The 25,621-nt window shown below is 34.8% G+C and overlaps 2 protein-coding genes and 1 pseudogene across 2 annotated transcripts; 1 reads left to right on the plus strand and 2 right to left on the minus strand.

Annotated features, from left to right (window-relative positions):
• Positions 1-3,351: 3,351 nt before the first annotated feature.
• On the plus strand, positions 3,352-6,193 carry LOC120167009 (annotated as a pseudogene).
• Positions 6,194-18,550: 12,357 nt separating this feature from the next.
• Positions 18,551-19,419, minus strand: LOC120166991 (CEN-like protein 1). The gene is made up of 4 exons (XM_039176138.1): positions 19,193-19,419; positions 19,037-19,098; positions 18,898-18,942; positions 18,551-18,815 (listed from the first exon to the last, which is right to left on the minus strand). The coding sequence occupies exons 1-4, from the start codon at positions 19,391-19,393 to the stop codon at positions 18,599-18,601; spliced, it is 525 nt and encodes a 174-aa protein (XP_039032069.1). The 5' UTR covers positions 19,394-19,419; the 3' UTR covers positions 18,551-18,598.
• A 5,245-nt stretch (positions 19,420-24,664) lies between these two features.
• On the minus strand, positions 24,665-25,296 carry LOC120167010. Its single transcript, XM_039176151.1, has 2 exons — positions 25,085-25,296; positions 24,665-24,902 (listed from the first exon to the last, which is right to left on the minus strand). The coding sequence occupies exons 1-2, from the start codon at positions 25,294-25,296 to the stop codon at positions 24,665-24,667; spliced, it is 450 nt and encodes a 149-aa protein (XP_039032082.1).
• Positions 25,297-25,621: the final 325 nt, after the last annotated feature.

The following is a 25,621-nucleotide window of genomic DNA, read 5'->3' on the forward strand; positions in this document are numbered from 1 at the left end:
CCGAAATAAATAGTGTAATAGAGACCTTTTGTTCCTGTTTTCTTCAGAAACAATAACAAAGGACAAAGTTTTTTTCTTCCATTTGTTTCAACAACTAAATAAAATTATATCTCATTTTTTTACTTTTTATTTCCTTTCGAACTAACCCAAAAAAAAAGAAAGAGAGGGAGGAGGAATAAACCCCTCGACCGTATCTCTCACCGGCGATCAAAGCTCCGTCGCCCAATCTGAACGGTGAGGAAGCGCTCAGTGGTGAGGAGATCAATATACCCCGGAATCAAGGCGATCCACCAGTGGACAGTGAAGCTTATGGTGGTGGAAGCCGAAGGATTTCATCTCTATTTCACGGCATTGGGAGCTGTTTTCTACAAAACCGAGCCCAGATCCGATGAAATTTGGTGGCCAACGACCGACGGAAGCTGGTGGTGGCTAAGACGACAAGAAGGCGATCGTTAGTTATAGAGAAAGGAGAGCTTGTCTCTCTAAAAAAACAAAAAGGAGAAATGAGAGAAGATTGGAAAATAAGGGTGAAAAAGGGTATTTATATCAGGAGTGGAACAGTGCCGTTTTGGATTATTATTGTGGGTTTTAACTCCAGTGGTATAACCACGTACGCAGTCCTCACAAGTTTTACTCGAGTTCATTTAGGTCACCCTATGTTTGCCGTGTTTTTGTATTTTTGTCACCTACGATGAGCAAATCGGTTATTTATCCTTTTTCATGCGTGATACGTATTTATTGGTGTATTTTTTGTTTAGTCCCTTTATATTTACTATGTTTTTACAAAATAGTCACATGTTGTCCTCTTTTGTGATACATTCAAATATGTGTCCTTAACATGCTATTTCACATTTTTTACGTTTCATTAAATATCTAGAACTAAATTTTTGGGATAATATTATTTGAGTCCCTTTACTTTTAACGGGTTTTTATATTTATTTCATTTGTTTTCGAATTGGGATATTTGTTTTGTTTATTTATTTATTTAGCCATCATTTTTTCTTATCTACATGCGCATAATAAAAACCCTTTTATTTACTCGTACCATTTATTTTTGGGTTTTCCATCTTTACATCTTTTTTGCATTAATTTGTTTACTTATAATATTTTGATTATTTTAGTATATGCATTTATATTTGGTACGGAGTAATGTATCTCTATTACATATATACTTGTATATAAATGCCTTTTATCTTTTCCTTTTTTTTTTTCAGATGGCATTCATATTGTGATTTTCCTGTATTATATACCTTATATATAAGTATTGCTTCTTTTATGTAATTAGGTATTACATGCATTTTCCTTTCCTATATTTGTTTCAATTTGTTTCTTCCTTTGAAAAATATCCCATCATTCCCTTAAATTTAATATTTTGTCTCCCTTTGATTTTATTTTATTTCCCTTTTTGTTCATATTTCCTTATTTGTGCGAGCCATGTTTCTCCTTTAATGTCTTACTTCCTTTGTTACTTTCGCTTGTTAATTTTAATTAGTTTTTTTTTTATAGAAAGTGTCCTTAGATTAGAATCTTTTAATACAAATATTGATTAATAAATAGGGTTTCACTTTAGTTTTAATTAGGAGTAATTCGATTTGAGTTTTCGCATAAAATATCCGATTATTCGAACCGATTGTTTCGAACCCTTAATTTGCTAATCATCGAATAATTTTAAAATTTGTTTAGATCCATCCTTTAATTTTCTAATTAGTTAATTAATATAATTATTAGAGCTATGATTTATTGGATAATCCTTAAGCTTTAAATTTAGATCCTTAAATTTTAGACTTTTACATTTAGATCCTTGGATTTTAGCTCTCTTACATTTTAGTCCTTAAAACTTCAATTAGATTTTAAATTAATATGATTAAATAGGTTAAATAGAGCCTCCAATTTTAGCTAGGTTTCAATGTAGTCTTTTTAATTTAGGGAATAATCCGAGTTGACCCTCGCCTAAATGCTCAAGGGACATCTCAATTATTCGATCCAATAATCGATTAAAATCAAATAGGAATAATATTAGAGCCTATATTTTTAGGTTTATGCCTCTAGATTCTTTAATTTTCATAATTTGACAATTTAAGATAGAAAAAGCCTTAATCCATCCTTAGTTTAATTAATATTAATAAAATTTGTTTGACTGCATTTTATTTTAAAATTTAATGCAATATTCACTTATTAGGGATTCAATAGGATATCTCCCGCAAGTATGCTATGGGGGTGACTACTGATAATTCCCGAAATAGGTCGGTATCCTTTTCAAGACCATATCATTATTTCTAAAATTAAGGCAATGCTCGATTATTAAACACAATATCTGATCTCTCGCATTTATGCTAGTGGGCAAATGCTATTGACATTAATAAACAAATACCCTTTTCAACTTTGCATCCGTAATGGCTTTTAAATTAGATAAAGTTTGAAATCAAAATTTTCGATTCTAAATATAAGGTCTAGGTACCAATTTTTGGGCGCTTGTGAGGTGTTAATCCTTCCCAACGCGTAATCGACTCCTGAACTTGATTTCTGAATTTTCACAATCCCACTTAATATTTTGATAAAAATAAAATATTTTATTAAAATTATCTGATTTTTATAATATTATAATCGCATTTTAAATTATTTACGACAACTCCTCACATTTTAAAATCTTTAAAGTTTTTCTGCCCGGGCAGAAAAGTGTCGACACAAATCATTAACCAGTTTGACTATTAATTTCTCTCTCGGCTTGCAGTACTGAAAAAGGAGTTTTTATTTATTCTTTTTAAGTACAGATCCTAACAGTTAAAAAGAGAGTATCTGATAGCCGTATCTATCCCACTGTTCAAAAACATTGACATTTGCATACTGTCATTTAAAAAAAAGGTGTGACCTTTTTCTTTTATTTTCTTCTTTTTCAATCCCCTTGCTGGGTTTGGATTATTTTTCTTAGTTCTTCAATGGGTTTTGTTTAAGTGCATTTACTCCTTGCAGCCTGTTTCTTTTCTATACTTGCAGTGGAACTAAGGGAGAGAAGTATGAACTGTGTTTTTTCATGCTTTTAGGGTTTTTTTCTTCATATTTGTCAGTGTTTCCATCGTTTTCAGGGATTTATCAGGCTGAGACGCTGGACTTGAGTGCAGACATAAAAAAGGTGTGTTCTCTTTGATTATATATTATTATATTATAAGTTAAAAAGGTAATCTATTTGTCTTGTTCTTCCACTGTTTTCTTTCTTAAACCGACTTTTTATTTTGAGAGAGAGAGAGAGAGAGAGAGAGGTAATTTTTCATGCATGGGCGTTGACAAAGGGACAGCCTCACAGCCTTGCCATTCTCTATGTAAGAGGGGGAGTTTGTTTTGGTGCAGAAAACAATGGATGGCTATGAGAGTAGGTCCGGCAGTGATAATTTTTAATTTGTTTACGGTGACGATCAGGATGCCGCCGCCGAACCGCCGAAGAAGAAGAAGTATCACAGGCACACCCCACGTCAAATACAGGAGCTTGAATCGAATGCTTGCTCATATTTCATTTCACTCGAGATTTTCTTTTCATTGGTTTTGATCATTGAAGTTTATAACGAATAATGGAGCTTAGCAGGAGGTTAGGCCTAGAGGGCAACCAAATAAAATTTTGGTTTCAAAACAGGAGAACTCAGATGAAGGTAAGTGGATGATCTTATTTTGTTTTACCGCACAATATTGGTGGTTGAATTGATCTACTCTTTTGTTTGAAATTCCAGACCCAATTTGAACGCCATGAAAATGTAATTCTTAGGCAAGAAAACGATAAACTCCGTGCCGAGAATGACTTGTTGAAGCAGGCCACGACTACTCCTGTATGCGACGGTTGTGGTGGTCCTACAGTGCCCGGTGAAATATCTTATGAACAACACCGGCTTAGGATCGAGAATACTCGATTAAAAGACGAACTTAGCCGGACACGTGCTCTATCAAACAAGTTCTTAGACAGCCCTGTTTCTTCTCAGGGCTTAAACTCCAATTTGGAGCTTGGAGTTGGTAGAAACGGTTTTAGTGGCCTGAACAATGCAGGCACTACATCGCCGATGGGGTTCGAGTATGGCGATGGTGCGATGATGCCGTTAGTGAAACCCGTGGTCAATGAAATGCGATATGACAAGTCAGCTTTTCTAGATGTTGCTTTGTTAGCTACGGATGAATTAATTAAGATGGCACAGACGGATAATCCTCTTTGGATAAACGGCTTGGATGGTGGGATTGAATCTTTGAACACTGAGGAATACAGGAGGACTGTCTCCTCTAGCATTGGTATGAAACCAACCGGCTGTGTAACCGAGGCTACCCGTTCGTGGCTCAGCTCTTGTAGAGGCACTGATGGATGTGGTAAGCCATCCATTGACTTGTTGCAGGGTCTGATTTTATTGATTAAATCTTCAGATCAAGTATTTGAATTGTTGTTTATCAAGTTCTGTTTATGTTACTTTGTACAAATAGAATTGTTGGTCGGAAATGTTTCCGTCCATGATTTCTGGAGCAAGAACCATTGATGTGCTATCCGGAGGTACGGGTGGAACCAGAGACAATGAGTTACTTGTGGTATGTTTTTTCTCAACCATCTGTCATTGTTTCTTTTGCTCCTTAGCTCGGACTGGACGAAAATCTTACTCTGCAGATGGAAGCTGAATTTCAAGTGTTTTCGCCTTTGGTTCCTGTCCGTCTAGTGAGATTCACCCGGTTTTGCAAGCAACATTCTGAGGGTGTATGGGCCGTGGTCGATGTTTCAGTCGATCTTAGCCAAGGCGCTGCATATATGCAGAAGTTTCCGAACTGCAGGAGGCTTCCCTTTGGCTGTCTTATCCAAGATGTGGATGATAAGTGCTCCAAGATGATTGCTCTGATCTGTTCTCTGCTTTGTATTGGTGTTTTGAAGTTTCATTGATATCGTTACAAATATATGAATGCAGTTTACATGGATCGAACACTCGGAGTACGATGACGGTTCTGTTCACCATCTCTTACGGCCATTACTCAGTTCTGGTTTCAGGTTCTGTGCGCACAGGTGGCTTGCAACTCTCCAAAGGCAGTGTGACTACATGGTAATACTGATGTCCCAAGGGCCCCGGGGGAAAATAATACAGGTTCTTTTAGCTTGTACATCACCGTCATCCTTAAAACAAATTGGTGTCTCCTTGCCTAATACCGATACTTGTTCCATAGGAATAACTCCAGATGGGAAGAAAAGCATGCTAAAGCTTGCATGACGCATGACGGATAACTTTTGCACCGGAGTTTTTGCTTCAAGCATTCATAAATGGGACAAGCTTAGTGTTGGTAATGTTGGTGAAGATGTAAGGGTGATGACACGGAAGAATATAAATGATCCCGGTGAGCCTCATGGTGTTGTGCTGTGTGCTGCTACTTCTGTTTGGATGCCGATAACACGAGCAAGGCTGTTTGATTTCTTGCTGGATGAACAGATGCGGAGCGAATGGGACATTTTGTCCCATGGTAGACCTATACAAGAGATGATCCATATTGCCTAAGGCATGGAACATGGTAATTGCGTCTCTCTTCTCCGTGGCAGTGTAAGTTTTCAGTTCACTCTTGAGATTTCTCCGACTTCGACTGCAGAAATCACAGATTTTTCTCATTCGAATTATCTATTGGGATGTGGTGTTCCCTTGCAGACCATTAATGCGAATGAGAAAAACATGCTAATTTTACAAGAAACATGGAGTGATGCCTGTGGAGCATTAGTAGTTTATGCACCAGTCGACATATCGTCCATGAGTGTGGTGATGAACGGTTGCGATTCAGCATACATGGCACTCTTACCATCCGGATTCGCAATCCTTCTGTATACTTCACCGAGTTACCATGGTGGACGAAGTGACTCCAACGGACCTTTGGTTAAAAATGAGTTCGATGGGAGTATAAGTGGTGGATGCCTACTACAGTAGGGGCACTTACCATCCGGATTCGCAATCCTTCTGTATACTTCACCGAGTTACCATGGTGGACGAAGTGACTCCAACGGACCTTTGGTTAAAAATGAGTTCGATGGGAGTATAAGTGGTGGATGCCTACTTACAGTAGGATTTCAGATTATGGTGAACAACTTCCCACTGCTAAACTAACCGCAGAATCAGTGGAAAGTGTTAGCAATCTCATTTCGTGCACGATTCAGAAAATCAAAGCATCGGTCGCCGGAACATTGCCCGGAGCAACTAAATAAGGTAGTGTGCATAGTTAAAACTTTTACATTTACATTTTTGTGCTTCTGTGGAAGCAAAGAAGAACAGAGAAAAACAGCAACTGACATCAAAGTATAGGAGATATAGAATGGGAGTATTTTTGTTCTCCCATGGATGCTACATGCATGGATGTACCGAAAGGGGCCGGTAGAGCAATTGTCTCTTAAAATAAGTTGATCACTCCTAAAATTTATAGATTCATCATCCTATTAAAAAATATTGTGTTCGTCTTGTGGTTCGGGCGTTGACTTGGTCGACCCGTAAGATTGTCTCAAAAAAACATGTTATACAAACATTTGCAAGACTGGCCTTTTGGTTTGTGTTCATCAAAAATCAAGACTCGGCTGTTTTTACATGTTAATTAAAATGATTATCGATAATTGAACTTATCTATAACTACAACTAAAAGCAATCACCAAGAGATGGGTTTTGATCGATTTATGATTTGAAGAGGTAATTTAATCATATTTATAGAATTTCGAAATTGATTTAGGAAATCATGGTAATTTTATGACAATTAAATTTATTCTATAATATATAGTGAAATCATGCTATATTCACATTTGTATTGTTTGTATATTTTTTTAACAATAAAAACTGAATTCTATCGATAAAGTAATGGAAGGAATTAGAATTATAATACACCTAAGCATTGAGGGGAAAAAATTAAGACAATAGTCACACAAAAACTCATAAAAAATAAAATATTAAACTCAAAGTTATGGAAAAAAAATCCTCTTGAGAATGACTACTAACATCAAAAGAACTTAATAACATTCATAAAAAAATTATTATCTCTATAGAATGAGACGCTTTATGAAGTAATATAAAAAGTAGTGAGCGAACTAAATTATTTGATAGGCTGTTACACTACATAATTTTAATTATATTGACATAGATTCTTTTTTAAAATAAAAAATAAAAAAAGACAATAAAAAAATAAAATAACTAATGATTTATTCATGGTCGACAACAAACATTAACTTAATATTGTCGTCGATTAAACAAAAATAAAAAAACAAAGAAAGAAAATAATATCATTTGTATAATTTGAAATTGTTTAAAGTATCGTAAATCGACCTAGAGATCTACGAATAAATTATAATTTATAGTAACAATATATATATAAGAGAAAATAACCTCAGTGACAAAAAATGCATTATAATATAAAATAAAAAACAAAGAAAGAAAATAATATCATTTGTATAATTTGATATACGATTTTAACCAACTTTTTTTGGATTTACCAAAATGACTAACTAAATCGCAATGCAATCGATAATTCGCAACGCGATCTCCGATATCGCAAATCAGTTTCCAGATTCGCAACGCAATTCTGACTATCGCATTGCGATGCGATTTTCCAAATTCGCGTTGCGATTTTCGACTATCGCAATGCGAATATGTAAATCGCAATGCGAGTATGACTATCGCAACGCGATGCTGACTATCGCAATGCGATTTTCAAAGCGCCATTATTATCGCAACGCGTATTTTTTTTCAAATTCCAAACACGAATATTAATATATCGGAACACTGAACCATCAACAGTATATCCCGTAATCGCAACTCATAACCTAAAACCCTAAATCACAACTCAATCCCATCTCCATCTCTCGCTCTCTAAGGCGAAATCCGTCCCCATCTTCGACGAAATCAGTCCCCATCTCCGGCGAAATCCGTCTATCTCCATCTCTCAGAGCCACCCTCACAATCATTCACGGTCAGAAATGGAAAAGCAACCAAATCAACCACCGAGGGTTAGTTTTTTTAATTATTTTTATTTTGAAATTTTTGCATTATTATTAGGTTTTTCATATTGAAATTGATGATAAGTTTACTGGTAATTTCAATAATAGATTAACCATTTCATTTAGATTGCTTATTAAATTCATTCGATTGCTGCCAATACTGCTAAACTGTTTAGTCTTTAAACCCTGTGAATTTAGTATTTGTCTTTGTTTTGTCTTTTGGTTGAAGTAATGCAATCCATTCAAGTTCAATTTAGTATTTGAAATCGAGAATCGCAACGCGAAATGAAAATCGCAACGACATAATCGCAATGCGATTTTAGTTTCGCGTTGCGATTTTCATTTCGCGTTGCGATTCTCGCATTGCGATAGTCAAATTCGCGTTGCGATAGTCATTTTTGTGTTGCGATTTTCATTTTTGTGTTGCGATTTTAAGTTTCAGAAACTATTCTTCTTCTGCAAATTGAAACTTGAATGAATTGCATTACTTCAACAAAAAAACAAAGACAAATACTAAATTCACAGTGTTGCAAATTTAAGTTTGAAGAATAAACTACTACTCTTTATTGTTCTTGGTATATCTTCACAGTGTAGTTTTTGGTATATCTAACTTGGTATGTTTATTGTTTTTGTAGAACTTTTATTCGGCTCAATTGACCTTAAGAAATAAATTAAGCCTGGCCAAAACAATTGCGTCGAAGCTTTCACCTGCACAAAGAAAAATATTTGAGGATACTTGCTTCGGGCCATGGCTGAAAGTACAACATCCGGGTGGATGCTATGTTGACCCATCTGTTTCTTCAAACCATGACTAGCGATCTACCTGAGACTATACAACATCGTGATGAAGAGATATGGTTTGATTTTCCACCGGCGTATACGTGTTTTGGGCGGGAGGAGTTTTGCTTAATCACCGGTCTACGCTTCGGACACGATAATGTAGGTCGGTACACTAGACATATTACCCGCCTATCATGGTTATCCCGGGTTTTTCCTGAGCTGTCAATGGAGAATCCGAATTTACACGTGGAAGACTTGACGAGATTATTGAATAAGAAAGATGGTTTTACTCGGATGGATGATGTCGATGTTGTCCGAGTATGTCTTCTAATACTTTTGCATGCCGGCTTTTTAGGCAGAGAGGCCAGACAACCTATTCCTAATGATCTAATTAAATTGGTAGAGGACCTAAATGCATGGAACCTATTTCCGTGGGGTTCGTATCTATGGAAAGCTACATGGAATAAGTTGTCGTCTGCCTTTGATGATCGAAAAAGTTTGTGTGGCGATGGTTCCAAATACACTTTGTCAGGCTTTATTTGGGCCTTTAAGGTAAGAATTTTTATATAATGTTTCCAAAATTATAATTAATTATTATTTAATAATTACTAATGTTTGTTATTATATTGTTTGTAGATTTGGATATTTGAGGCCTTTCCCGCCATGCAGGCATATGCATTAAAAACTTCTAATGATATTCCTAGGGCTATTTCCTGGAAGAGGAAACGGACCTTGCAGCAATGGGAAGATTTACTACCGTATACGACAATAAATAATGTAAGTTAACACAAATACTACCATATGTTTATAAACAAGTTATTACTAGTACACGTTTAACTTTGTTTGAGCTTTTATATTGTTAGGAGTCCAACACTCCATTACAGAGGCTGACACCCACGGAAGCTAAGCTTGCCACTGATTGGTGGCAAGCTAGTAAGCATATTTTTTTGATGGCACGGATGATGAGCAGCCTCCACTTCGAGAGCCATCACCTCACCCAGAGCCATCACCTGATCGACCCAACTATACACCTCCACAACGAGAGCCATCACCTATTCTGTCACATCATCGAGCCTCTTCTCCACCATCACCTCATTATAGGCGACCGACAAAGATGCCACGACGTTTATCTCCCTGTTCTCCACCTCCACGGGATGAGTTAGGGGAGTTACGTGATGAGGTCAATGCCTTGCGTGAGGAGGTCGGTACTTTACGCAATGACAATGGTGCATGGCGTGTTGAGGTGTCTACTTTACGTGGTGAGGTAGCCGCTCTACGTGAGATGGTAGCATTGTTGCAGAATGAGGTTCATACTCTACGCAACGAGGTAAGTTTAATATTTTTCATATTTAACTTGATGATAAATTTACTCGTAATTTCACTTAGATTAACCATTTCACTAAGATTAACCATTTCACTTAGATTGCTTAGTAAATTCATTCGGTTGCTGCCAATACTGCTAAACTGTTTATTCTTTAACCCTGTGAAGTTAGTATTTGTTTTTGGTTGTCTTTTGGTTGAAGTAATGCAATCCATTCAAGTTTCAATTTGCAGAAGAAGAATAGTTTACTTCCGCAACGCGAAAATGACTATCGCAACGCGAATTTGACTATCGCAACGAAAGAATCGCAATGCGAAATGAAAATCGCATTGCGATTCTCTCGTTGCAATAGTCAAATTCGCGTTGCGATAGTCATTTTTCGCGTTGCGATAGTCATTCGTGTTGCGATTTTAAGTTTCAGATTCTATTCTTCTTCTGCAAATTGAAACTTGAATGAATTGTATTACTTCAACCAAAAGACAAAGACAAATACTAACTTCACAGTGTTGAAAATTTAAGTTTCAAGAATAAACTACTACTCTTTATGTTGTCATTGAACCTGCACTAAACCTATATGTTGTCCTTTTAAATGTTTATATAAGTGATTACTTCTGGAATGTTATCTGATGCATTTTGTAAGAAAAAGCCCGACTCACATGTCATCGTTCAAGAGGCTTCCCCTATCGTTCAAGAGGCCACTATTATCCCTCAAGAGTCCCCTCCCACCGTTCAAGAGGCCACTATCATCGTTGAAGAGGTCCCTCCCAACATTCTAGAGCCCGATTCACACGACATAATATATCAAATTATTGAGAAACCCCCTCACGTGTCGGACATGATGGATGACTGTTAGCTTTCGTATAAGTTACCGGCCAGTACCATTCCGACAAATGAAGTGGAGAGGAAACAACTACCGGAAACAATTCTGTATAATACCCTTTGGGCTAAGACCGTAGTTGATTTTTATCTACATGAGCGGAGCCAAGGGTGTTACGCTGACATATACAAACTCAACGATGATATGCATTTGTTGATTGAACGGTCTTGGTGGGGTGTGTTATTAAGGGTTGAAGACAATGGCTATTTCGATGGGGGGTAAGTCTTATATTTCTTCTTATATTTCATTTTGATTAATTTTTTTTAAATTTATGTAATTCACTAATATATGTCTTTTTTTGTAAAACAGCATATTGATGCATGGGTGTCACGTCTTCTAATAGTAAGGAAATTGAAGAAAAATAAAAATAAAAAAAATACGCGATATACAATTATGCCGACGTCTTTTCACGTAGTTCACTTGAAGAATCAACGACAGGAATCATATGTGTTAGCTAATGGACAAGCTAAACTTTATCCTGCATGGTGGGAGGTCGATAAGGTTAGTATTTATTTTTTTTTAAATATTTTAAAGGTGTTCATAAATAAGTGCGCAATTTGAATTATTACTTATGATTTTAGGTGTTTATCCCTGTTTTGGAACGTACTCATTGGCTTCTCGTCGAGCTTCAGCTCCCATCCCTGAAGACAATAGTATATGACAGCATGATAAATTACATATCATTGTCTGATTTGAGAGATATTATTAAGGGATGAAGCTCTCATTTGGCTAAATTCTTGGATGCGATTAATTATTGGACTTATTCTGGAAACAAGAAGCCAAAGAAGTTCAATGTTATAGTTATCAGAGACGAGACCGCGCCACAACAAACGTCGGAAGCCAGAGGGGATTGTGGTCCTCTTGTATGCATGTGCTTGGAGCGTTTGACGACAGGAAGTACACAGTTTCTACCTCCCACCGATAGAGATAGAGGTGCAGTAGGCTTGTGGTTTCGGCATTTTATGGCTAGAGCAATATATTCGAGACGCTGCCTACCTGCATCCGCGTTATGAAAGTGTCCATAAACAATTTGTAAGTCAAATGCAAGTGTTGTTAAGTACCTAGAATTCAATAATAATTTACTGTTTGTTGGTTTTAGATGTGTAGAAAGTGTTATTTGAGCAAATGTTTGGTTTCTGCAGGTTAATCCTGAAGTGAGCTGCGTGAAATTGATGTATGGGTGCATAAACAACTGTCTGGGATACACTTTTTTTTTATTGTTTAATTGATTCTTAAAAGTCTGATTTGTTTAATTGATGAGGAAAATAAGAATTATTATCATTTTTTGCTTGTTTAATTGATTTATAAAAACTGATTTGTAAAAGTTGATTTGTTTAATATTGATGTGTAAATAATTCTTATTTGTGTTTGTTTAATTGATTGAAATGTAAAATTTGATTTGTTGATTTCAATCTGCATCATATTGAAGGCAAAAGACCTGTTGGAGGTACACTTTTGCAACGCTAAACTCAAAATCGCAATGCGAAAGACAAAATCGCAACGCGAAAGTCAATTCGCGTTGCGATAGTCTAATACGCTTTGCGATTTTCTCGTTACGATAGTCAAATACCCGTTGCGATAATCAAATTCGCGTTGCGATACTCAAATTCGCGTTGCGATAGTCAAATTCGCGTTGCGATAGTCAAATAGCCGTTGCGATAGTCAAATTCGCGTTGCGATAGTCATATTCGTGTTGTGATAGTCAAATTCGCGTTGCGATTTTTGAGTTGCGATAATCAAATTCGCGTTGCGATAGTCAAATTCGCGTTGCGATATTCAAATGAATGTGTAATAAGTGATAAAAACTGAACATATCATAGCAATGTTCAAACTCAAGTTTCTAATACATGCCTAACTGAAAATGTTAAAAGTTTACACATAAAATACACATAATAGTCAAATTCGCGATATTCAAATGAATGTGTAATAAGTGATAACAACTGAACAGATCATAGTAATGTTCAAACTCAAGTTTACTAATACATGCCTAACTGAAAATGTTAAAAGTTTACACATAATACAACGTTTACATTTAAAAATCACCTAAGTTAATAGTCCCAAAAGGTGAAGCCGGTTGTGATTGGGATTTTGATTTTGATTGCGATTTTGATTGCCTTTTTCTTGACACCATATGAGCTTTGGATTTTGATGAGGATCCATATTTTGGTAGAGGAAAAGATGATTGTGATGGCACTGGTGATCCACATGTCAACCTTGTATGACCACTTTCCTTGCACCGACTACATGTCGATCTCTTCTTCTTTTCACCCTTAGACGGTATACGATCGTGACTTTTTGGTCGGCTAGGTAGCCTTCTGTCCATGACTGGTGGCAAAACTATTTGTAAGTCATCTGGTATGTCCCACTCAGAAGGATGTGTAATAGGGTAGATAATCTCGGCATATGTATGTCGATATACTTCTGTAGTGTAGCAATCCATAGCGTATGCGCTTGAATCATCTTGGTTTAGATGAAGAGCAACTTTTATAACATGCCCACACGGATAACCAGATGTTTGCCATTTCATACAACTACACGTCTTTGCATTTAGATCGACAAGCCCATTTAAGTTATTATCCAATACTTCAAACAAAGTGTTTGAACATGGTTCAACTCTCCATGACGTTGACTTCACAACACGTTTAGTTATCTTTTTTTCAGTCCATGGTGTAACACGATGTTCCAATGTTCCTGTAAATTTAAATAAATAATACTTAGTAAAATATATGATAAGTTACGAATTTAAAGAAATAATACATGCATGATTTCTTTTCTTGTAGTACCATTGTTGAATAGAGGCTCGAAAAAAACTCCATTAACATAGTAATGGGTAATTTCTGGGAATGACGACTTAGAGCGTTGATTGATTCTGCACTATTAGACGTCATGAAACCATATCTTGCTCCAAGTTGATGTACTCTTGACCATCTTTCAAACCCGACATCTTCTAGTGTTTGAGCACACTGAGGCAAAACACGTCTTAAATAATTTATATGCTTATTAAAATCCACTTCCCGATAAGCTTTTACAGCCTTCCAATATGTCCATTTGTGATTTTTTATACCAGCAGACCTTGATTTTAGATTTCTATATAAATGAACACCACAAAGTCCATGAAAAGCATCTGGGAAACACCTTCTAACAGCGTTATCAATTGAGTTTGCCCTATCGGATATGATTGTCAGATTGCTAATAGGACCTATGCAATCCCTAAGATGCCCCATAAACCATGTCCATGAATCAGATGTTTCAGATTTTCCAACCCCGTAAGCTATTGGCAGTATCCCATTGTTAGCATCCATGGCTACTGCTAATAAGTTTACTCCAAGGTATCGACCTTTTAAATGTGCTTCGTCAACTATAATAACTGGGCGCATGCAAGTAATAAACGAACGAATCTACAAAATCATATACACAAGAAATATAATCATTTAAATGTGAAATGCATGCTAACAAAAATGAGTCAACAAAATTATATTAATTTACTAACCGCAGCACCAATGACGATAAACAGCAACTCAAAGCGTCCATCTCTATCTGTTTTGATATGAGTTACCGACCCAGGATTTTTCAGCTTTAAATTGTGACAATAAACCGGCAGTTGGGCAAACGATGCTTCTGGCGACCCCCTCAACAATTCCAAGGAATAACATTTGGCTCTCCAATCTTGAGAATATGAGATACTAATCTTGAACCGAGCATTCATGTCAGTCATAATTTCATGTCCCCGATATACCCCGCCATTCAAAAACATTAACTCAGCCAGAAAACCACCCAACACCTTTTTGTTTGCCTGTCTATGGTGAGGAAAAACTTGGGTTCTTGAACATGTATGTTTATCAATAAAAGTCCTAACTTGAAACATTTCGCAATCTTTTATCCTCTTTGCAATCATACGCCACGTACAGTTTTTGTTAATCATACACCTTGTTTCGAAACGATCTTTGCTTGATTTGTTAACTTTTAGTTGATAGCCATCTTCCACACATTTCGTATACAAAGCTATCTTCAAGTCTTCCTTTGTATCAAAACAATCATCTTTCTTGATACGAATAATTTTTGTGTAACAATCAACTGCTATTTTTACCAACTCTTCTTCCGGTATCTGAAGTAATTCTGGCATATTCCAGTTATACTCCCGTGGCATTTTCTTCGGGGACTTTTCTTCGGGGATTTCTTCTTTTTCCTTTTCTTCTTTAGGGTTATATGAATTACAGAATGAATATTCAACATGTTCATTCACAGTCGTAACTTCCTCCTCATTATCATCAACAACATCTTCCTCGGCAGCGGCTGTTTCATCATCAAAATTCGGGTATTGATCAATATCAAAATCATTACACGCAGGGTCTGTTTCTTCTTCTGAAACATCATCAAAATCCGAGTATTGACCAAGATCAAAGTCCGGGTATTGACCAAGATCAAATTTCGAATACCGACTAGTACTCACAATTTTTTCTGTTGGCTCATCATCGTCTAACTAGTTAATACGAAAACCGGAATTTGGTGCAGAAAGTTGATTGGGATTTGGATTAGGGAAAGGTTGTGGGTTTTGAGATTGTGTTTGATATTGGAAATGTGGTGAAACAAAATTTGCTTGGTGATGAAATTGTGGTGAAACCATTAAATTTTGAACACCATAAACTGGGGTTGAAAAACTTAGTTGATTACTACCCGCTACTGACCCAACTTCACTACTTCTAGGTTCAACAACATACAATGTAACATCATCTTGCGAAACACTAATGTAAGCAATGAATCGTTCAACATCTTCATTGTCGGTTAACAAATAAACTTTACTTTTCTCTGATAAGATAGCCTAAATCCACTTAAGGGCTCTAAATTCAATTTATTTGCAACAAGTAACATTAGAGTTTCATAAGTTAACTTTTTTAATGACAGTTTTAGTTGAAGATTCATGGGTAAAGGCATATATTGTAAAACACCATGAACATTCTCCCATGACCCTCCAAAACACAAATCTATCCAAACATGATCAACATTAGATGATTTCATTATTGTAAATTAATTTACTAAACAAACGAGTTGCGAAACTAAAACCTGTTGCCGAATGGGGAAGGATGTCGTTGGATATAAGAACGGATGTCGCTGGAGAGAGTGATAGATGGAGATGAAATGAGTTGCGATTTAGGGATTTAGGTTATGAGTTGCTTCTGCTGCGTAGTTTTATACCCAAAACATTTGTGTTGCGAAACTAAAACCTATTGCGAATTTGAAATTCAGTGTTGCGACAGTCAGAATCGCGTTACGATAGTCAAAATCGTATTGCGATAGTCAAAATCGCATTGCGATAGTCATAATCGCATTGCGATTTACATATTCGCATTGCGATAGTCGGAAAATCGCAACGCGAATTTGGAAAATCGCAATGCGATAGTCAGAATCACGTTGCGAATCTGGAAACTGATTTGCGATACCGGAGATCGCGTTGCGAATTATCGATCGCATTGCGATTTAGTTGGTCATTTTGGTAAATCCAAAAAAAGTTGGTTAAAATCGTATATTATAAGGCATTTTTGGTTACTGAGGTTATTTTCCCTATATATAAAAATATATATACGCATAAATCTACCGACAGATTTACGACTGTATATAACCATAAATCTAAAGACCTACGGATAAATAAACCAAATTGATCTAAAATTGATAAGAGTTTGGAATAGTTTAAACGTGAAGTAAATAAAAGATTTTAAATTTTAATTCGATTTAACTTAAATTTTAAATTTCAAGTCAATTCATTAAGTTAAAAAAATCCATTAGTATCAATAATTATAAAAAAATATATTTTAATTATGTATTTAATTTATGATTATAATTTTAAATCTTTATCCTAATTTTTTTATATTTATTTTTTAATAAAATTAACGATTTGTACTCAGTTGCCATTAATTTTACTTATTAAACCGATTATTAATTTGGTAAAGTATACAAATGGTCATATGACTATAAAATATTGTTTTATTAAGTCCCCGATTATTAAAAGTTACAAAATGATCCTTTAACTATAAAGAGTTGCTTTGTTGAGTACATTGACTATTAAAAGCTACAAAAAGGTCACTTGATTGTTTATTATGTTCTAAACTCGTCCTTTTTCGTTAAAAATTTGACGACAGTCTAAGCTATACGTTAATCTGCTGACTAAGATATGATAAAATATGATCTCATAATCTCAAACGACTATTATATCTCAACTAACTTGTTAACATCCTGGTTGTGTTTAGTTTATAGTTAAGTAGGTTGCATGGGAGTGATTGTTTTGGTTGGCTGCATTTTTTATTCGTGTTGTTCTGTTTGAGTTCTTTTTTATGTATTACTGGGTAGAATGTACATTTTTCGCCCGCTTAAGATTAAGGAGGGTTTTAATAAGGTATTCTACTTTGGTTTGGCTTTATGATCTTCTAATAAAATTTCTATTGCCGAGTGAAAAAACATGTTAACATCCAACTCAGACGCCCGTCAATTTTTTAATGAAAAATGACGATTTTGGAGCATAATGAATAGTTGAGTGGCTATTTTAAAACTTTTAATAGTCAAGGGACTAAACAAAACAACTCTCTATAGTCAGGGGACCATGTTGTAACTTTTAATAGTCAAATGACTCAATAAAGCAAAATCCTAGAGTTAGGGGACCATTTGTGTACTTTACCCTCATTAATTTAACATTTAAAATCACGTAAATTTTAGTAGATTTATGTCCATTATATTTAAAGATTTTGAAAATTTGAATAACTCAACCATTGTCCAAAAGGAAACAAAAGAGAAGTCAATTTAGTTAGGTTTGCGTCCTAATAAGATACGTCCAGAAATAATAATTGCGAAGAGCAAAAAGTCCAAAAGCCTATTCCCCAACCCCAATAGGACAAGCTTGAAAATTCTGTTATTTTCATGAATGATCGATCACTTGAGACGTTTCCATATCATGCCAGTGCCCACAAAAAGAATGGGGAAAGGGTAAAATGGGTCAACTAGTGAAGTGATTTTTTTTTTCCTGAAATAACTTTAGTTAGAGTATATTTTCTTAAATAAGGATCTTTTATATTGTATTTTTTAAGAGACGATCAGACAACATGATATCTTTTACATGCATAAAATTTAAAAAATTGATTGTCTTTTGAAAAGATGTCATATCGTTCGACCACCTTTCGAGAATACATCGTATCATTTGATCTTTTTCTAAAAAAAAAAAACATTTTATCGTCCGTCTGGCTTATTCGATTTACATATTCTATTTTAAAATAATATTTTGAGTAACTCAGCAGGTGAGAAAATCTTTTTTCCAATTTACTTATTGGATGATTTTGCCTAGGGAAAATGGGTCCACGAAAAGAACCAAAACACTAAACACGATAGATATAAAAATAAATACAAAATTTTAAGTCACGCGTGTAAACTTTTTGGAAATATATTAAAAATTGTAGAATTTGAAATTATAATATTTTATGAGAGATGAAATTAAAATATTAAAAAAAACTTAAATTATATAAAAATTTGAAATTTTTAAGAATACAGGTCCATCATGATTGCATATAGATTGAAACAAAAGCAGTACAAGATTACCCTACGTATGAAACCGTAAATATCCTGTTCTCCATTACTTATTTAATGATTAGTATTATGATAATGGAGAGTGGCAGAGTCATCTTCTTGATCTTGCAGCAGTTTCTCTCTGGGCATTGAAGTACACAGCAGCCACCTGAAGTCCCAGGCCATTGTCGGCGGAGAACCTCCTGGTGTTGAAGTAATCCCTTGAAGATGGTGGCCTCACCGTTTGTCTCCCACTCTGTTTGAACAAAATGAACACGTACCTATGGATCCCTATTGTTGGTTTCGGAGTCTCGTAGGCAACAACTTCCCTCCGTATTCATAATCCATTCATTACATTGCTAATATTAGCCTTCAGTAGAGACAGATGCATAATTTTATATTAAAGTAAACTTACCGAATGAATCATCAGTAGTACCCGGAATGTCCGTAACCATCCTGCCATTTTACATTTCAGAAACTACAGGTTACATGTCGAACAAAAATGTAGGGTTTAAATTCGAATATAAAACAAAATTTTAAATATACGAACCAGTGCAAATGTTCTCTCAAGTAGGGATCACTAGGGCTTGGAGCATCAGGATCAATCATGATCTTCCAAAGGGTACACAAAAGGGAAATCAATAAGAATTCATTGCACTTTACAAGATGACAGACACTAATATTGTATTGAATGCAAAAGACTTACTAAAGTGTAACAAGTTCTCATATCGTCGCCGCTGATCTCAACCCAAGGTCTCGCGGCGATGACGGCAGGCATGAGCTCGTGAACATTGGCAACTTGTTTGTTGGAGTTGTAAGTTACTGTCATTTTGACGGTGGGGGAGAAAATGTCTACCACCTCTCGTATGACTCTCCCGATGATAAGTGGGTCGGGGACTCTTGACATGCTGTAATTTAACAAGTTTGAAAGCTGCAACAATGAATGAATTAGATGATCGAAAGTTAAGCTTTTGAAATTTTGATGCAATGGGCTTGGGAAAATGCTAGAGATTTTGTAGATAAGTGGAGATGGAGCTTGGGTTTGAAGTTCAACGATTCCAAGATTCTTCACATTACCGTAACAAGAAAAGGTGTCTATCTCTGGAATTATGCTTTTGACAACCTTTATAATATTGTCTCATTTTAGAATGAATATATATGTATATGAAACTAATTGAATTTTTTTAATAGTCTACCATGATTACAATGTAATATCAGTTCATAATTTTCTTAACTTATTGACAATGTACACACACCTTACAGACGTAGCTATTCAAACTCAATACATCTAAAGAGAATAATCTTCCATAATAATTAGACATACAATTAAAAAATCAACCCATTCCACCTTATCTTTTTTATTCTCTAAAAATTATTTGTGAGATGAGATTGATATTTTATATATGGTGGATATTATTGTACAAATAGATGAATCGGGATATAAGATAAATAATTTGAGACGTGCATAAGATATTATCCTTATGAACAGGGACGAAACCCCCTTAGTGTCCAAGGGGGGCTCGGCCCCTGCTAAAATTTATATATTCGATATAATTTTGGTTTAATAGTATTTTAGTTCATGTAAAAATAAATATTTAAATTTAAAAGATATAAAAATTTGTTAAATATTTAATCAAGTAGGGGTTGAACTAAAGAATGATAAGTATGTGTTCTCAAATTTTTGTCTAATTATAATTTAAGTCATTGAAGTTTAAATATTAAACAAATTAGAAATTGTCTTTTGAGTTTTGAGTTTTTTTTTTAATTTAGGTTGAATACAAGGTAATATATGTTCAAAAAAATTTCAATTATTTGACAATGAATGCTCATACCCCTACAAAAGTACTTGAACTCAGGACCTCAATGATAACAACAATCCCTTAATCACTAAGGTCGCTTGATTCATGTTGAATTTTGAGTTTAAATACCTAATAAGTCTTTATATTTTTCTTAAATAGTCTAATATTTCGGCCTCTATCAATATTTAATTTTGGCTCTGTTCTTGCTTATGAAAAAAATTTCATCTAGGTTCACAGAAGGTAAGATCATTTTCAACCATAGTCGGAAAAGATTAAAACTTTTGTAAGATTTTGATGAGGGTTGACTAAGGGATTTGTAATCACATTTCTACGTCAAGATCTGTTTCTCTCTTTCTTCTGTTCTATACATAAATTTAACTCACTTTAATTTTTGATCAAAGTGAGAGAGGTTGAGGAGCTCTTTAGAGCAAAAGAAAAGGAGAAAATATTTTTTGGTTGGAAAAAGGAGTTGGCTTTTAAGGTTTTGAGCAAGGTAGTACACTTCTACTCTTCCCTTCATGTTTTTCATGACATAATGCTTTGTGTGTTGAATTTGTGTATATTAGGTGTATTATAAAACATGCTCTAATAAATCAAATCTTAAGTGTCGCGATTAAAATCTACCAACCCTACCTTGTACTCAAAATATTTAGGAATGAATATTGGATTGCTCGACGGAGGAATGCTCAACGTAGGATTGTCTGATGGAGGACTACCATGGGAAGGACTATTAGCAGAGAACCATCCATCAAAAGACTGCATGACAGACTACTGTGAAAGGTTCGAGGCAAAAATTCGATCATAATCGAAACAATACACAGTAGAAAATTTTAAATTTTCTCGAATTAACCTTGGATGTTATGAATATCATACTAATTACAGTAAAGAACAATCATGAGATTACCTTAATCGTTGGTTCGAAAATCCTTCTATGTTTTCTCTGAAGTTCTTTCAATCTTTAAAGGTGTTGTCTTTCTGAAAGATGACCATCCTCTATAGGTATTCACATGCGAACGAACGATGAATGGTTATAGAATGCTAGTTCTAATATTTTTTCTCAAAAACAATTTTTTTGTTGTTTTTGTTTTGAACGACTGTAGAGAGTGATTATACTTACCCTCATGCATATAATATCTATATGTATGACTTGCCTAGGGTTAGGTTAAATCCATTGTTTTTAAATTAACTAATTTAATTATTATAAATTTAAAATTCCTTTTAAATTAAATAACAATTTAAATCATATCCCTTATCTGATAAGGAATTTAATTTCAACCAAAACTTAATAAACAAGTTATCTAATAATAGTATTTAATATTATTACTGTAACGCCCCAAATCCATATTAGTTTCGAGCAAATCTGAGAAGATTTAAATAAGCCCACTAGACATATTGAAAAGCTTGGACCAAATCAAGGATGGATTTGGGCTTGAGTTAGGCCCAAATGATAGGAAGATGGGTATTATTGATATTTAAATGGAAGAGGAATGACCAAAAGGGCTATTATGTCATTGTATAATTCAAAAGCTGATTTGGTTTTAATGAGGATGATGCATTATGCTTACCCATTCCCCTCTTTTTTACTCATTTTCATTGTTCCATGTCTCCTACCTTCTTCATCTCCAATTCCATAGTTTTTCTTTCCCCAAGCTAGAGTAAAGGTGAAAACTTGGTAGACCATCAAGCTTAGTACGAAATTTTCAAGGTAAGAATCATAATATCCTCACTCCAAGCTTTTATTTAAGTTCTCAATCTCAAGGTTTGGCCATAATGGTCGTAGATGGGGGTTTCATGGGGGTTTAAGAAGCTAGGGATTTCTAACTCATTTTTGATATATTCGAATTAAAAAAAAGTATTTTTTGTTTCATTTGGTATCTTAAATAAGTTTGTAACACCCAAATCTGATCCGACCCGAGTATGGAGGGTTTGGATATTACACGAGACCACCAAAGTGACTAACTCAAAAAGTTCCTTTTAAAACGTTTCAATTTCGTAAATTAAAACATCCATTGGAGTAATGAAATAGACAAAATAATTAAGTTTAAAAACGGAGGAGCTCCCAAAATTAAATCTCAAATACATACAAGTTATCAAAAGAGTTATGACTCAAATTACACACAATAGTCTATGAAATACATGCCCACTAAAATAACAATACATACTCTCCAGCTTGATGATATATGGATTTTCACTATCTGACGATAAGGTCTCAGACTGACACCAACTGACCTGTAAATGGAAATAATTATGAACGCTGAGCTATGAGCTTAGTGCCACATAAATAACTCTACTATACTACATGCATCCATTAGCCATGAATGCTAGCAAGTTAGGTCATGCTGCAACAAAATGCATCAACATAGGTCATAATAAAGTATCAACATAAACACAACGTTCGAGTACACAAGCATATTATGGCCTTCCATCGCATAACAAAAATGCCTTAGTACTAATACTAAAGTGCCTCAACACTGTTACTGAATTGCGATTGCATTGATACTAAAGTGCCTTACCGTTGATAAGAGAAAATTCAGATATCTCTATTCTCAATAATAAATCGAACATGCATAAACTCAAGTGACTCAGGTGTCCTCGTCATTTCCCGAGTATCAACAAAGTCTAGTCTCATGTCACAATAATATATCGTTCTTGTTATAATGATTATTATTAATTTTCTCACTTATAGTCTTATTAGAGAAGTCTCAATGACTCTTTAACCCCATTTCTAAGTACCTGAGACAAGTTAAGTTCTCTACCCAAACCAGGATGAGGGTATCGATACTAGGCCCAACAGTATCGATACTGGCTTTTAAAAATATCGATACTGCAATGGATTATCGCTAAAAATATCAACACTAAGCTTTCAATATTGATACTTTACCTTGGTATCGCTACTCCCATGAATACCGATACCAAAATTGACTATTTGAATTTGTAAAGTGTCTACAGTATCGATACTTTACCACTAGTATCAATACTCACCTTGAAGTACCAATACCCAATGAAGGAGTATCAATACTACTAGCCTAGAACTTCTTTCTTTAAGGTTATACGAAGAGCAATATCGATATTGTTTCTCTTGTACTGATACCACTGCCTAAAAATACCTTGTTTAGGCATTAAAATGGTTTCCCAACACCCCCTCATAAGCCTCTCTAAGACTCTTGAACATTTTAAGCTTTATGGGAGTTTATAGCATCATTATTAGTCATTCCTAAACAACATGAACATCAAACAACTCATTTTCCTCAAAAAGCATTGTGACCCATATTTGTACTAATAAACAAAAGCGAGCATAACACAACCTAATGGTCTACATGCGGTATAGGTAAGTTAGTTATGCGTTACCTCAACACTAGTTGATGGAAAGTGCTCCCAAGATCATCCAAGTGCCAACTTCTCCTTGTTCTTGGCCTTTGAGCTTTCACCCACCTCTCTCACTAACGGAGAATAATATTGATATATTATTCTACAATACTCCTAACACTCATTTCTAACTTCAATTCAATAAATTTCTTTGAATTCAAGTCTCCCCTTCATCCACATAAATCACCCACTACACCATTCAAGCATGAAACCAAGAATTAATTATACCCTCTTGTAGAGAAAATAGTGTAGGTGAATTTCTTATTTCACGATTTAGTCCCAAAACTCACTAAATTTTATCAAAAATGGAAGAAAAAGTTGGCTCACCATGACTGTGGGTTTGGCAGCCTACTGGAGAATAAGAGAAAATCTCACGAAAATTCTTAAGAAAAATCTCCGCAATTTGACTTTTAAAACTAATAAAATAATTTTTTATTCATTTTGGGCCAAAAACCAAAATTGCCATTAATGAATTCCCATTTTTACCTCCATGCCACTCCTTCATCTCTATTTTAATATTATTAATTAACCATAAAAATATCATCCCTCAATTTTTCTTTTTAAACCTCAAATTTTCTAAAATTTCAATTTAGTCACTAAATTGCAGTATTCCACTTTATAGTGCAATTCTCACAAAATTCCACCAATCCAACTTAAATTCCACTAATTAAAACTATCCATATAATTTTTCTAACCCAAAACTACCTTCCTTCAAATTTATTGTAGACTTACTATTCGATCCGTTTATTTGAGTATTATATTGATCTTCATCCTTTAATAGACTTTTATGCAAACTCCAGATTAAAAATTTAAAACCTACTAAAATAATTATCTTGGGATGAACAACTTATTTACAGCCCAAGATATAACTTTTAAAAATTTATATTTATAGGTCTTACAATTTACAACTTTACACTTTAGTCCTAAGCTTTTAAATTTTTACATTCCAGTCACTAGTCCAAAATTCAGGATATTACAATTCTCCCCCCTTTTGAAAATTTTTCCTCGAACTTTCAGTTATCTTCTGCTCCAAACATGTGAGGAAACTGCTTTCTTATATCCCCTTCGTGTTCCCAAGTAGCTTTATCTACTTTATGATTGCGCAAAAGGACCTTAACCAGTGGAATCATCTGGTTCCGTAGTTCTTTGACTTCATGTACCAAAATCTTCATTGTTTCTTCCTTATAGGTCAAATCCGGCTGAATCTCTATTTCCTCCGATGTGATGACGTGTGAAGGATCCAATCGATATCTTCAAAGCATTGATACATGAAAAACATTATGAATCTTGTCCATTTTCGGAGGCAAAACCAACTGATAAGCTACCATAACCACTCTTCTCACAATATCATATGGCCCAATAAATGTTGGACTTAATTTTCCTTTTCTGTCAAATCGTAGAATCTTCTTCCAAGGTGACACCTTAAGAAATACTTTATCGCCACTTGGTATTCTATTCCCTCTCTCTTCAAATCTGCATAGGACTTTTGTCGATCTAAAGCTATCATGAGGTTATCCTGAATAATATTCACTTTTTCTTCTACATCCTTGATTATATCTGGGCCAATTATATCTCTATCTTTTAACTCAAACAAATTTAACGATGCCCTGTACTTTCTTCCATATAAATCTTCGTAGGGCGCCATCTTGATACTTGCTTGATAACTATTATTGTAAGCATATTATGCTAAAGGCAAGTATTTCTCCCATGATACTTTAAACTCAATCACACATGCGCTTAACATATCTTCTAGAACTTGGATAGTCTGTTCAGACTGACCATCTATTTGCAGATGAAAAGTTGTGCTAAAATTCAATTGAGTACCCAAGGCTTCATACAAAGAGTTCCAAAACCTTGAAACTACCTTGGATCTCTATCTGATACAATTGAAGCTTTCACTCCATGCAATCAAACTATCTCTTTGATGTATAGCTCTGCATACTTGTCTATCGAGTAGTCAGTTCGAACTA

Source organism: Hibiscus syriacus, unplaced genomic scaffold, assembly GCF_006381635.1.
Source record: "Hibiscus syriacus cultivar Baekdansim isolate YM2019G1 unplaced genomic scaffold, ASM638163v2 tig00111659_pilon, whole genome shotgun sequence".
In the NCBI taxonomy this organism is placed as follows: Eukaryota; Viridiplantae; Streptophyta; class Magnoliopsida; order Malvales; family Malvaceae; genus Hibiscus; species Hibiscus syriacus.

Bases quoted from the DNA above. Each gene is read 5' to 3' on its own strand.
- LOC120166991 (XM_039176138.1), bottom strand. From the start codon at position 19,393: ATGTCAAGAGTCCCCGACCCACTTATCATCGGGAGAGTCATACGAGAG. The intron at 18,943-19,036 runs GTTCGTATATTT...GTAAAATGGCAG, and splicing joins TTGAGAGAACATTTGCACTG to GATGGTTACGGACATTCCGG. The intron at 18,816-18,897 runs GTTTACTTTAAT...ATGAATACGGAG, and splicing joins ACTGATGATTCATTCGGTAA to GGAAGTTGTTGCCTACGAGA.
- LOC120167010 (XM_039176151.1), bottom strand. From the start codon at position 25,296: ATGGCGCCCTACGAAGATTTATATGGAAGAAAGTACAGGGCATCGTTA. The intron at 24,903-25,084 runs GTATTTCTTAAG...AATGCTTTGAAG, and splicing joins GAATACCAAGTGGCGATAAA to ATATCGATTGGATCCTTCAC.